At 52.4% G+C, this 12,890-nt stretch overlaps 1 protein-coding gene across 5 annotated transcripts in view; it reads left to right on the top strand.

The window, feature by feature from the left end:
• Window positions 1-12,890, top strand: part of LAMA5 (laminin subunit alpha 5) — an 84,066-nt gene that overhangs the window by 4,337 nt on the left and 66,839 nt on the right. For all 5 annotated transcript variants that reach the window (XM_084537918.1, XM_084537919.1, XM_084537920.1 and 2 more), the window contains exon 2: window positions 1,588-1,740. In XM_084537918.1, the coding sequence (XP_084394044.1) occupies window positions 1,588-1,740 (153 nt within the window). The remainder of the gene's footprint in view (window positions 1-1,587; window positions 1,741-12,890) is intronic.

Here is a 12,890-nt window from a genome sequence, read left to right on the forward strand (position 1 = left end):
TAACGAGCAACTGGTGCATGGGGGGGGGCGTGATGCTTTTAACAGCAAGCTTAGCTCAGCTGTTGACGTGTTACCAGCCCCCTGGCAGCTAACACATGCAGGCTGCTCAGCGGTGCCGAGGGATAACATCAGCATTACAAATGTATAGCAGCTGAGCCTAATTTTTAGTCCCCTCTTATTAAGCTTGAATTGGCTGCCACCCATCAGCGCGAACGCTCGGTTCGAAACAGTTTTTGCATCCGTAGCAAGAATCTGAAGTATGAAAGCACTTCATTTTTTGTTGTTTATCCCTGTTTTGTAACCTTTCCTCGCTTCTCCCCATCTCAGTGGTGTGCATCGTGCAGCAGAGCTTTCCACACAACCAGTTGCACCGGTTCCCCTTGAGGTTTGTGCTCAGGACTGGGTCAGTTTTATCTGCTCTGCTCGCCCTCCTTGCTCGGGGCGTGCTCCAGCAGGACACATCCTGACCTCTCCATCCAGCAGGAGCTCCCTGCCTGGCACCAGGGTGGTTTTAGCTGCCCTGTTCTTTGTCCTGGTGCCTACCCATCTGCTGTTTCCACCTTCCTGGGGGAGTTAATTAAGAGGTGTGCTCGTCTGGCACAATTTGCATTGCATAATTGCCTGCAAATAACATGGCCGTGGGGAGGAATGCAGGGAATTCTCAGTTCCCTTTGCACTGCAACTCTCCCAAAGTTTGGGGCATCTGGAAAATCTCTGGGGTGGCTGTGCCTTGCCTCAGCCCTCCTAGGGGCGCATGTGGAGCAAGCAGGAAGGAGACTGCCAGTCTTGAAATCGTGTACCTGGTGTAATATTAAAGCTGGCTGCAGCTGGGACAGGCAAGGGCAGCTTGTTTGCTGGGAATAGCTGCAGCTTTTAAAGGCAAATCGCCTGCAACAGAGTTCCCTTTCAGGCTCTGTAGCAGCAAGTCGAGTGACAGAACGGGGGCTCCACAAAGCAAGTTCCTTGCAGGTTTCCTTGCGAGTGGGTCAGGTTCATTTGTGCATTAAATAGGAAAGAAAGAATTGCCCTTAACAGCTCAGGGCTTTGTCTGATCCTGCTCAGGAGGTGCTGTTAAAGTTGCAGAGCTGTTTGTTGGTTTTTTGTTGTTTTTTTTTTTTTTTTTTTTTTTTTTTTTTTTTTTTTCTGGCAGCGTGTCCAGGGAGCTGACAGAGACACTTGCACCACAAAAGCAAGGCAGAAAAGACTTCATGAGAGTGATTGCAGTGGGGTCCCTGGCCAAGTGACAGCAGGGGCTGTCCCTTTCGGGCCTTGCATTGAAGCATCACCAGCGAAAGGGACTTGGCTGCTACACCATTAAGCTTGAAAACGTAGCTGAAAGGACTGTGCTTGTGAAATCATGGGTTGACAAGGAACAGATTGCGGAGTTGGACAGGAGAACTGGCAGCCTGGGTCCGTAGGGATGACTGAATGGCCCAGGTCAGGATCTCCGGGTATTGGCAGGGCTGTGAGTGGCAGCCTCAGCACAGGAGCCACAGGCTGGTGGCCATGGAGCTCGGGCTGCTGCTGGGCACAGTGGGTCGTGTTTTCCTGGCTACCATTAAGTGCTGTCTCTGTGCTTTCCACCAGGGCCAGTACTGCGACATCTGCTCCTCGGCGAACAGCAACAAGGCGCACCCCATAACCAACGCCATCGATGGGACAGAGCGCTGGTGGCAGAGCCCCCCGCTGTCCCGGGGGCTGGAGTTCAACCAGGTCAACGTCACTCTGGACCTCGGACAGGTAAGCCAAGTCCCGCTTGGGTGTGTTGGAGGCTGTGCTGACGAGGACCGACCCTTCTGGGCTTCTGAAGTCCTTTAGTGGCCTTAGCTGTGAGGCTGAGATGAGACCTCCTCATTTAATGGCATCTTCTGTTAAAACTTGGAAGGGAAAAACCTCATCTGTCTGTTCGTAGTATTAACTGTCATCTGTATCATTTGCTGTTACTGTTTAGCTTTTTTCCTAAAAGTTGGGTCACGAAAATCTCCTGTACCACACAGGTGCCATTCCCCTAAAGGGGGAGTACCTGGCTCCTGAAGGGGTGCGGTTTTTAGAACACAAAAATACAGCCCTGAGGAATTTAAGGTTGTGCTGTAAAACTTTAACTGGCGTGTTTAAAGCTCTTTGAAGACAGCTAGCCAGTGCTGAAGATCTTCCTGTAAAAGACCAAGGGTGACAATGGCTGCTCGGTCTCTAATGCTGGCAAGTCAAAGGGAATTAACATCGTAATAGCGATGACTGCCAGCCCACGCCGCCTCCTCTGCTGCTCCTATTCAGCCCCAAACCCATTCCTCTGGCAGCAGGCTGTTCTCTCAGACCTTCCTTGGCTTAGGGAAAGCAGCGGGAAAGATGTCCCATCCGAAGCTGCAGGAAAGAGGAAAGTGTCAGAAACCAGAGGCCTGAGGGGCTGCAGGACGTGGCTCTGCTTACTGATACAAAGTCTGAGGGACGGGGAGCTGCTATGTGGGATCCCCCTTCCTTGGTGGTGCTGTGCTGCCTCGTCACTGCCCCCAGCACCTCTGTTTGGGGGATGATATGGGGAGAAGGAGACTCAAAATCCCCAGGATTGTCTCTGATCTGCTCCCTGCTGTCCCACAGCGCCTGCTCCGAGCCTCTCAGCACCCTCCCGGCTCTGTTCTCTCCCGTGCGTGCCAATACACAGCCCCACCAAAATGTCCCCGACTGCCTGGGGCACAGCGTGCATCACACAGTGCTGTGTGGGCAAAGCCTTCTGGGGCTGCACACAGTGTGCTGGCCCTGCTAGCCGACGTAGGTGGCATCTGCTGGCTCTCAGAAACCTCCCTGCTGGCAGGGCTGTGCTGGGGGGTGGATTATTTGCAGCCTCCCCCCCAACCAAGGGGCAGCCTGCCACGTGGTTTCTGCTTGCTCGCCGCGCTCAGGAAAGGGCTTCTCAAAGCCCAGCTTTCCTGGAGAGCTTCTCCTCCTCCTTGTCACTCACTGTCAGTTTTCTGCCTTCGGGCCAGAGCTCATCCAGCCATGCCAGCCACTTGCAAGCTGGTGATTTTGGCTCATCTGTGGGTTTGCAGCCCTCAGAGCTGCAGTGCTGGGAGACAGAGCCTGGAATAATTTGGGGGGGCTGCAGTTCTGCTGAAACTGAGCTGTTGTAAGCTCACCTTGTCTCCTAACCCCCTGTATTTGCTCGCCACTGCTCATACAAGGTTGGTAGCACGACTGGCATGGTGCTGGCCGCAGTTTGTCTCATCTGCTGGGGAGTTTCTCTGGCCTCACAGATCTCTTGGCGTCCCTCCTGCTTCTGGAAAGTAAGTGCTTGCCCAGCTCGTTGGAACAGGAGCACAAACTGGAGTATCAGCCCGTTTTCAGTGGCTTCCTCTTAATACGTGCCCTTATTGTACGTAATTGCTTTAATAATCGGTTATGCTCCTGGTGAGAGTCAGTTCTTTGCTTTTCCCTCCTTTGTTTTGGTGGGTCAGACAATAGAAACAAGATGAAAATTGCTAATTTCCTCCTTTTGAAGTTGAGGCTGGTTGAAAGGGAGGAGGGTAAAGAGGGACCCAGTGGGGTCTGCAGGGTGAGTGCTGGAGCGGGCTGGTGGACCTGGCAGCCGGGCTCTGCAAATTCCTTGGATACCTGTGAAAGGTGCAGGTAACACCCTCGGAGGCATGTCTGAGTGCTGGGCTCTTCTTTTTGGCTGCCTGACGAGGCCTCTCCTTGTTCCACGTAACCCTGTAGGTAGCTCTTGGGTCAATTAAGTTTTAATTTAAGGGACTGATGGCCACGAAAAGCTGTTGTCCCTCTGGGGAATCGCTGGTGCCCAGCGTGCTGATGGCAGAGTCCTTCAGCAGGGGCTGGCACAGGAGGCTGTGGTGTCAACCCTGTCCCATTGCTGCGGTGCTTTCCTGCTGCCGTTGTCCCTCCTGAGCCGTAACTGCTTAATTACCAGCTGGAAGTGAGTTTCTCCAGCAGTTGGCAAGGCTGTGGCAATTGGGAGAGGGGTAGTTAATTAGGAAGCCTGTTGGGCTTTGCTCTTGCTGCCGGGGAGTTTGCTCTCCTCACAGGGGTGTTAAAATCCTATGGGAAGGAGAGAGGGGGGATATAATTCACAGCCAGCAGGTAAGATTTTCTTTTCTAAAACATCCAAAAAAAAACAGTAAAACCCACTCAGGCCAGCCTCCCAGCTGTCAGGAGTGTATTAAATACTTGCACCATGTCATCTTAGTGCCAGCAGTGGCCTAATCTTAACAACTTCATTGGTGAGGGAGATCAGAGCTCCTGCCCCGGCACGGGAAGGGATTGTGGCTGCTGATCTGCCGGGGGCTGGATCTGAGCTGCTCCTGCTGCTGTGTCTGTGCCTGCCTTCCTGGGAAGGGGAGCTTTGTCTCTGAAGAGTTGGTAGGGTGAAAAGCTGGAGAGGAATAAAAGTCACTAAAGGTTCCCTTGTAAGAGCTGAATTTGGGAGCCAGAACTAAGGCAAGCAGCTCCAAGGAGGGAAGTGAAATGGATTGTAGGAGCTGATGGGGTGGGGAGTGTGAATAGGCTCTCTTTTTGTTCCTTGCTTTTAATCCTGACTTTATGCCTAAAGCTTTAACGTGTTTAGGATGAATGATTGGGTGACCGCGTGGCTTTGCCTGCTGCATCCTACAGCTCTGTGGCACCACGGTGGAGCACGGGGCCGGCTTCATGGGGTGGAAGGGCCGCAGGGTGCTGCGCTTTTGGGACACCATTGTGCATTGTGCTGTGCTCACCGAGCACAGGGACAGGAGGCCGTGACTCACCCTCACTGGAAACTGTCCCCTGTGATCTCGCTGTGATTAAGCGCCGCAGTGGGTGGAGGGGAGGAAAGGGTGTGATGGATTTCTTATTTATTTCCCCCCCCCCCCAAGTAGGTCATTTGAGTCAGAGCTGACAAAACTCAGGAGGTTTACAGAACCATGAATGGCTGGCTCCCTGCCAGCGCCTGACATCTTCCTTGCGTGAAGGTGAACCCGGGCCAGCCCTTCCCAGGGCTGTTTATGGATAGCTGGTGCTTTATCATCAACTCCAGGGAGAGGAATGCTCGCCGTCATGCGAGAGCGGGAGCTTCGTGCCAGTGCTTGCCTGGGGTTAATTACTGTGGTGGGAAGGTGGCTGGGCAGCGGCTCCAGGACACTGGAGAACAGCGGAGTTTGGAGTTACGCCCCTAAAGGTGATTAATTCTCATTTCAGCAGGAACAGGCTTTATGGCTGAAAGCCCCCACGGAAGGGGTGAGCCAGGTCTGGCAGCTCGGAGGCTGCGCGGTGTCCCCTCTGCCCTGGTCACCAGCACGAAACACCCGCGTCCCCTCACCTCTGCCACCCAGCAGGGAGATCTGGGCTGTTAACTGCTTAAAAAGTAGTTCCCTTTAGAGGATTTGAAGATGAATAAACAAGAAGTTGCAGTTATTGGTAAACTGGGAAGATGAAAAGAAGATGAAGAGCACTGAGCTGAGCTCCTGGGCCAGCGGGATGGTGCCTTCTGCAGTCCAAGGGCTGTGTCTAGGTGAGGGAGCAGGCTGAGAGCTTACTGGGTGCCTTGAAGCCTCCTTTTTGAGTTTCGTATTACAGCGGGATGTGCCAAAGCTAGCATTTGTTTTGGCTGCTCTTGGGCTGGTTACCTTACGCGTGCCAGGCTCCTCAAGCTCCGAAGCGAAGGTGTCGCTTGGCACAGGGCACGCTGGGTGCTTCAGCCCCTGGCCAGCTGAAAAGCGCCTCAAAAGGAGGTGTCTTTTCCTGTGGTGGATTTCCAGGGCATAGGCCTGCTTCCTCTCCCTCTTGCACTGCAAACTTGGCCCCCGGGGCCCTGCTCTGTGCAGAAATTAGCCGTGCAGGATGCTTTCAGGTCCTGGGCATGAGGCCCGGCTTGCAGGAGCAAGTCAGTCCCTCTTCTGGGATCCCTTTTCTTGGTGACAAACCTGAAGTTCTGGGCTGGGCTCAGTGGGTGGAAATGTGCCTGGCCCCATGCTAAAGGAACGCTGTAGGGCATAGTACAGCAGGGCACAGCACCTCTGAAATCTTCTCACAGCGCTCTGAAATCTTCTTACGCTTGTTTCTAGCCTCCCGTTTGGTTTCACTGAGTTGGAATAGTAACGGGAGCTGCTGGTGGTGCAGGAAGCCTCTTTGAAAGGCAGCTGGAAGGAAAGCCTTGCAGGCCGATGGGCTGAGCTTACCTCCCTGCTGCCAGCAAAAGCCGTCAGCACACGTGAATTTGATGTTTATTCCCTGGCTTAGTTAATTCAAATATCCTTCTTAATGAGCGAATTTATGAAATCCCAAGAAGAGAGCTCGTGGTTGCTCTGGAATGGAGCTTTTCTAGTGGCTGCTTACCCAAACCTGGCATGGGGTAAGGGTTATGGTCATCCAAGAAGAATTTTCAGCTAAAAGCTTCTCACCTTCTTCCTTTTGCACCCTTGTTTCAGTTGCTGTGAGATCTCTCACTTGTCTCTGGATGATATCACTGCTGCCGACGTTTTCCTCCAAGGCATCCTGTTCATTCTCACTGTACACAGAGGGAGACTTGTGATGGGTTTCTTCCTTTTCTTCCCCTTGGTGGAGATGTCTTCTGCGTCCTTCTTGTACACACATTTATAGCAAATGCACAGCTTCCATTTGTCTCGGGGCCACACAGTGCTTCAGCTGCCTGGCACGAGTTTCTCATAGAGCGTTCCAAAAACAGATGAAGATTTCAGGACTTCTGTACATAGTCTTTATTTAAAAAAAAAAAAATCATTTACTGCAAGGACTTCTAGTTCTTCGTTGTGCTGGTGTGCCACTGTGGGAAAGGGGTAGGAGGCCCGGTGACATTTACTGGGAGATTTTGCACCTTAAGTAAAGGACTGGGGCGTAAAATCTCCAACAAAGACGTTCTTTCTCCAAAGTGTTTTCTGGCTCTTGGAGCAAAAGCAGTATTAAAATAAAGCCTGTTAAGCAGGCTGAGCAGAAATCCTTTTTGCTTTCAACAGCTGGGGCGACAGTCTCCTCTCCTATGTAGAATCCTCTACAACTGCCTAAAATCCTCCAAAAGCAGATCAAGATCTCTGTTCACTTCCAGGCTTCAGAATTCTAGCTCCCTGGTGTGAGATGGCTTGTGGCATCCTTTCTGCTTATGGATCCTGGTCAGTGCTGCCGTGTTTTAACGTAAACATCTAGTGGAAGCAGGGTGCCTGGTTGTGGTGCTTCCCAGGGGGAAGCTGGAAAGGTGTGAGGCTGAGAGCTGGCACTGAGCCAGTGTGTGCATCTTCTCTCCCAATGTATTTTCCTTTTTATTGTTTGAAATAGCTTTGCTTGTGAATTCTGTTCTGTTTCTTTCAAATTTGCAGTTCCCCTGACCCAGACCAGGAGCTTTTTTTTTTTTTTTTTTTTTTTTTTTTCTCCTGATGAGGGGGGATTTTTTTTTGCCGTTGCTTGGCCTTTCTTGACCTCTCTGTGCTTTCTGCCGGCTCCCACAGGATTCCTGGCTCAAGCGGCTGCGCAGGAGCCGCTCAGGTGAGCGGGAAGGGAGCGCTCAGTTGTTAACAGGTAGGGATCTGTCTGCTCCAGCAGCGAGAGCAAACCCATCTCCTCCCTTCTGAGCAGCCGTGCCAAGTCAGATACCAAATTCCCTTTTCCAGGGTCCAGAGCAGGCAAGGCTGATCCTTTTTACTTTGTTACTGCTTGTGCTGGTTGCTGTAAGCGAGAAGACACACAGAACATCCCTTGAGGTAAATCATGGGCGACATGTGAATTTTAATTCTGTTATGTTTACTTATGTCATGAACCAGTACTGCTTACAATCAGTCTTCCAGGCCTGCAGTGAGTAGGGGGCATTGCACTTGCAGCATTTGATTCCCCAAAGACCCGCCAGGCCCTGAGCAGTGAGAATTGAAGACTCCTGGTGGAGGAGGATCTGCTCTGAGCACATCACTCATCGTTGCGGCACCTTTTGTGATTTCCACAGGGGTTATTTCTGACTGGCCTTTGCATCTTGAACAAATAACCCTTGTGCTTCAGCTGCTTAATCTTCCCAGAGGCTCTGCTTGCTCTGCCTGGACCTGAACCAGCTAAGGAGAATTCAGGTGTTAAAATTCAGCCTCAGCTTTCCCCCTAGGACAGCTCCGGGTAACGACTGATGAAAAGATAATTACTCCGCTTCTAAAAATCGCATGCAAGATTTCCAGGGTGATTTCTCCCTGGGTATCACTGCTTATTTTTAAATTTCGGCACGATGAGAAATGAGGAGGCTGGCAGTGAGGTTTCCTGCAGCAGAGCTCTCCCTCCCTGCCAGGCTGCCTGGTCCTGCTCCGCTCCCTGGGATTCCTCAAAGATTAGGAGAAAGCCTCGAGGTGAGCGCGAGCTGGGGAGAGGTCAGGCAAGCTGGGAGCTGGCGTAGGGGAGGCTTTGGTTTGCAATGAATAGCTGGAAGGCAAGCCTTGTAATTTCTTGCTGTTCTCCTGGAAAGTGTCTGCTTGGCTGGGCTGGTAAACAAGAGTGTGCCTTGAGTCGGGTGTGAATGTGTGCAGATACACGTGCTGCGGGGTCGGCGTTGGCTGACCCCTTTGTGGCTGCTCCAGGCAAGTTAAAACAGACCAGACCCAGCTAGTCGGGCCTCTGCCTTGCCGGGGAGTTGTGTTTTCCTGCTGCAGACAGACGTGGCAGGGAGCATTTGTAAAGGTCGGCGTGCCCAGGGGAAGCAGAGAGGGTCACAGCCCTGACACGGAGCGCGCCGGTGTCTGCGACCCAGAAATGGGCTGGGAAGCATTGCACAGTGCGTTTGGTCCTTGATGCTTGTCCAGGTCACGGTGAGAAGCCTCTCGAGTGGGTAATTCCTGCTTCCCGAGGTGGGTTTCTGGAGCCATTCCTGCCTGCCACAGCCCTGTCCTGGCTCAGATCCACAGGGCTGGCAAGGAACACACAAAAATGCACCTCATCATCTGCCTAGTCAGCTTGTCTGCTCTTTCAAGCCTCTTCTGCCTGCCCCACCCCACACGTTTCCCTCTCTGCCTTACCACGCCTGGCTCAGCCCTGCTTTCATCTCTGCCTCATCCTTTTATTAGAGCTGTAAACGGGGGCGCCTGGGCTGCGCCCAGCCTTGATCCTCAGCCCTTTCCTGTTTTCTGGACTTGGTGCTCCTCGAATTCCAGAGCTCCCCTCCTGTGTGGGGTGCCAAGCAGTGCAGTAAATGATACGTTGCCTCCTGCTTGACAGAATAAAAAGGAGACGAGTAGGAAGGGGCGAGGTGGGAGGCACGAGCCTGGTGGGATGGCACCGGGGGGAGCCTTCAAATGGCTTAGGAGCAGCCTGAGGGCCTGTGGCAGCTAAGGGGGGAAATGTCCCAGATCTGTGTGTACAGGCCACAGTTTCTGCTTCTAGAGGCGTGCTGAGGAGCTGGCCAAAGAGGAGAGGGTGGAACAGGGATTGGTGATGGGGGAGATGCAGGGAGGAGGACGAGGCCTTGAGGGTGGCCTGTGGATGGCTGCGGGAGGTGAGGGCAGCGTGGTGGCTTGGGGCTTCCTTGGGCGAGGTCACCCGAGTCAGACAAGGGCAGGAGGAGTGACTTGGTGCCCCACAGAAGGGCTTGCCAAGTGTGGCTATAAAAAGGCCTTTGTTAACGTGAGGTCACCGCTAATGGGAGGTGGGTCGGGATCGTGCCAGCTCCTGTTTGTGCAGTGCAGGAAGCAACGGGGCTGCCTTCCTGCGAGCGCTCGGCTTGCCCCATGTGCCCTGGAAATGGAGCCACCAGATACGGGGAGAGCAGAGGTGGGGCTGGTAGCACAGGTTGGGGACTTGGCACCCTCTTCCTTCCTTAGTCCTCTTCTTGGATACTTCCTCAGCCTCCTGGAGGGAAGTGCGAGGATTGTCTGATTTGTCCTTCCCTCCATTGAATAGCAAGGGCTGGGAGAAACATTGGCATGAGGCAAAATGTTGGTGAGAGACTTGAGTCCCCTGGATGCAGTGGGAAGCTCCGTACCTCTCGTTGCCCACCACATCTACCTGGGGAAGCTGTGGCCCTGCCAGCAGGGTTAAATTAGCCAAGCCCTGGTCGCAGAGCTGTGTGTCTGTGTTGGATGGTACACCGGGTTACCCAGGGGTTAGAATAAGGTGCCTTTATCCTGGAAGAGTTGCGTTACCATTGAGGGCTTTTACATTATACCCTGTTTCTGCTGAAAACCATGTCTTCAGAGCAGACCTGCTGGCAAAGCTTGCCTGTGTAACTGTTCTAGCTGATCCTGAGAGTAAATCACGCATCTGCTGCTGGTCATTCTGAGGGCTCTTGGTGGTCGTTTGTGTAACCTGTGCAGTGACAAGCAAACAGCCAAACCCTGAGAGCTGCCCCAGCTTTTCCCACATGCATTTAGTTGCTCTTTCTTGTTTCCTGCACACACAAACCCTCAGCCGAGCTCTGCTGATGGCTTCCTGAGGGTTCTCATTGCAGTGATCAGAGCACACCCTGTAACCAAAACCCAGCTGGCGTGCTGCTGGAGGCAGCTCTTGGGTACACTCAAATGCAGATGATGCCAAGGCCTGATCGGAAGGGGAAAAGAATGGCTTTCTGCTATTTGCACACAGCTGCAAATAGTAAACAGCCGTACAACTGCAAACAAATCCTACCGCTGCCTTCATCGTGCGTTGTTCTGGCTGTTTGCTAAAGCTGCCGCTTAATCCTCCTTCAGTCCTCTGCAAAGTCTGCGCTCATCCAAATGCAGTGGGCACGAAGGCTTTGGCTGGAGTCCACGACGGGTTTTGTGTGTTTTTATTTCCTTTATTTACCAGCCATTGCCTTCTGCCTTGGCATCAGTTCACAGCAAGTCTCCGTAAACGGGACTGTGAACACGAGGGCGCTGCTGGGGTTCGTGGGAGTCCAAAACCTGCGAGCTCTGCGCGTCCCGGCAGCGGCACGAACTGTCACACAACTGCTGTGCCTGCAGATCTCTGGGGTTAGCGGTGGCATTGGGAATGTTAATCCCGCCCTGCCCCTGGTATGCGCTGCTGTTGGGTCAGCGAAGCCGGCTCTGAAAGGCAGTGTCATGGTGGGAAACCTGCTGACCAACGCTAACGTGCTGCGTGGCTCCAACGCAGATTTTCAGAAGAATGAGCTTGCTCGCACGTGCCAGGTTTGGTATTGTTGAAATCTGCTAACAGCTGACCAACAGCTTTAAACGCAGCGCTGCCAGAGCTTGCAGGAACCACGTAGAAGAAACACAAAAAAAGCAACATTGCTGAAATGTCAGCACATTGGTGTTCTTGCTGTGCCTGTGCAGAGGGACCCTGCTGGGGTTGGGTCTCTGTACGGGTGGGAGTTGGAGCTGCTGCCTGATGGCGACACCAAAAGGGACTTTCCAAACCCACTGCTTGGCTCTGGGAGTGGGCAAGGTGGAAATAAAAAGACAGGGAGAGCAGACAGGGAGTGGTGTTTGTGTCCTTGTAGAACTGGGTCAGAACCAGACAGAAATTGGTGTCAGAACGAGACATCCAAATCCCCCTCCAGACCCGCTCAGAAGGATTTAGGTGCGCTGCTCTTGGGTGGCAGTGAGCTCGGAGCTCCTCTGAGGTTCGTGTGAGTTACTCCTCCTCGGCATTTGGCCGTGTAAAATGAAATCCTTTCAGTGGCTTCGGTGGCATGCTGAGACCTCTCGCTTCGTGCCAATCTTTAGCTAATTCATCCTCTTCCCTTTCCTTCTCCTCCTTACCCTTCCCGAGCGCGCAGGTTTGTGACAGGATATCCACTTCATTCAAGAGAACGGGGGAAATATTTGCCTGTAGCGTGGCCAGCTGCCAAGATTTCTTTGTTCTCCCAGTCTCTTAAAGGACAGGACAGCCCAAGGAAACGCTCGGAGCTGAAGCTGGCATGCAACTTGGAGTGAGTTTGCTGCAGCCCTGCGAGTGAAATGTATGACACTGGAATTTTTTTTTGATCCCATAAATGCAAGGAAAGAGAAAACCTGGGTGGGCTGGGGACAGGCTGGGGCTGAAATCCTCTTTGATGTGAAATTGCTGTGTCACAGCTCTACAAGTTGTGCCTTCTGTGGTTTTTTGGCAAATTAAGTGCTGAGCTTGTGTCAGCTTGTGAATTCAGCTGCGTGGCTGTTGGCTTCCCCTGCATCGTTCACCACTTGTAGCTGGAGGCTCTCCGTGGTGCCACCGAAGCCCTGCTGTGACTGCAGAAAGCCTTTTGTAACAAATCCAGACCCACGGTGATGGTGGCAAGAAAAGCAGGGAGTTGTTGGAGTTTTAAGGGGACTTGGCTGTTCCTTTTGTCAGCCAATGGCTCAGCCAAGGCCTTCCTGAGTAAACTTAACAACAAAGCCTTGCTGATTTGCTACTAAAAAGGGTCTCGCTACAGCTCTTACTGCATTTTTTTAATTTTTAATGTTACAGAGCCTAGAGTGTTTGCTCATGGAGCAGCTCCCAGGTTTGTACACCTCTTTGCATGCTCTGAAGAGCCCATCCCAACGAGGCTGTGGTCCTAGCTTGTAAAACCGGGGTGTAAATCATCCTGCATCCTCTCTAAAGCAGAGACAAGTGTTCTTTTGTCTGGCTTCTCCGTTCCACTTGTAAATTGGTCCAGGAACTCCTAAGAAAACTGAAATTGTCTTGCACAACGAATCTGGGTTGGTGTTACTGTAACTTAAACAATGCATCAAACATACAGGCAGGAGCATTTGTTTGCTCTGGATGGGAGGAATGTCCTCTTGAAAATGTGCTGTGCTTTGGTAAGTATGAATAGAGGGTTTTTCCACCCCCCTTTCCAGCTTTCTGAAGGCCAAAGTCTTGAAACAACTTAGAAAGGCTGCTAAAGCCCTGCTGATAAGATAGGCAGCAAATGTGCTTGAGAGCCTAATGTAGGCACAGAAATGTTGAAGCTGTTTGCTTTTCCCTTAACGGTGTGAAAAATGAGCGGGTCTCATTGAGGAACCCAGGGA

The sequence above is a fragment of the Aythya ferina genome, assembly GCF_964211825.1.
Source record: "Aythya ferina genome assembly, chromosome: 16".
NCBI classification, from domain to species: domain Eukaryota; kingdom Metazoa; phylum Chordata; class Aves; order Anseriformes; family Anatidae; genus Aythya; species Aythya ferina.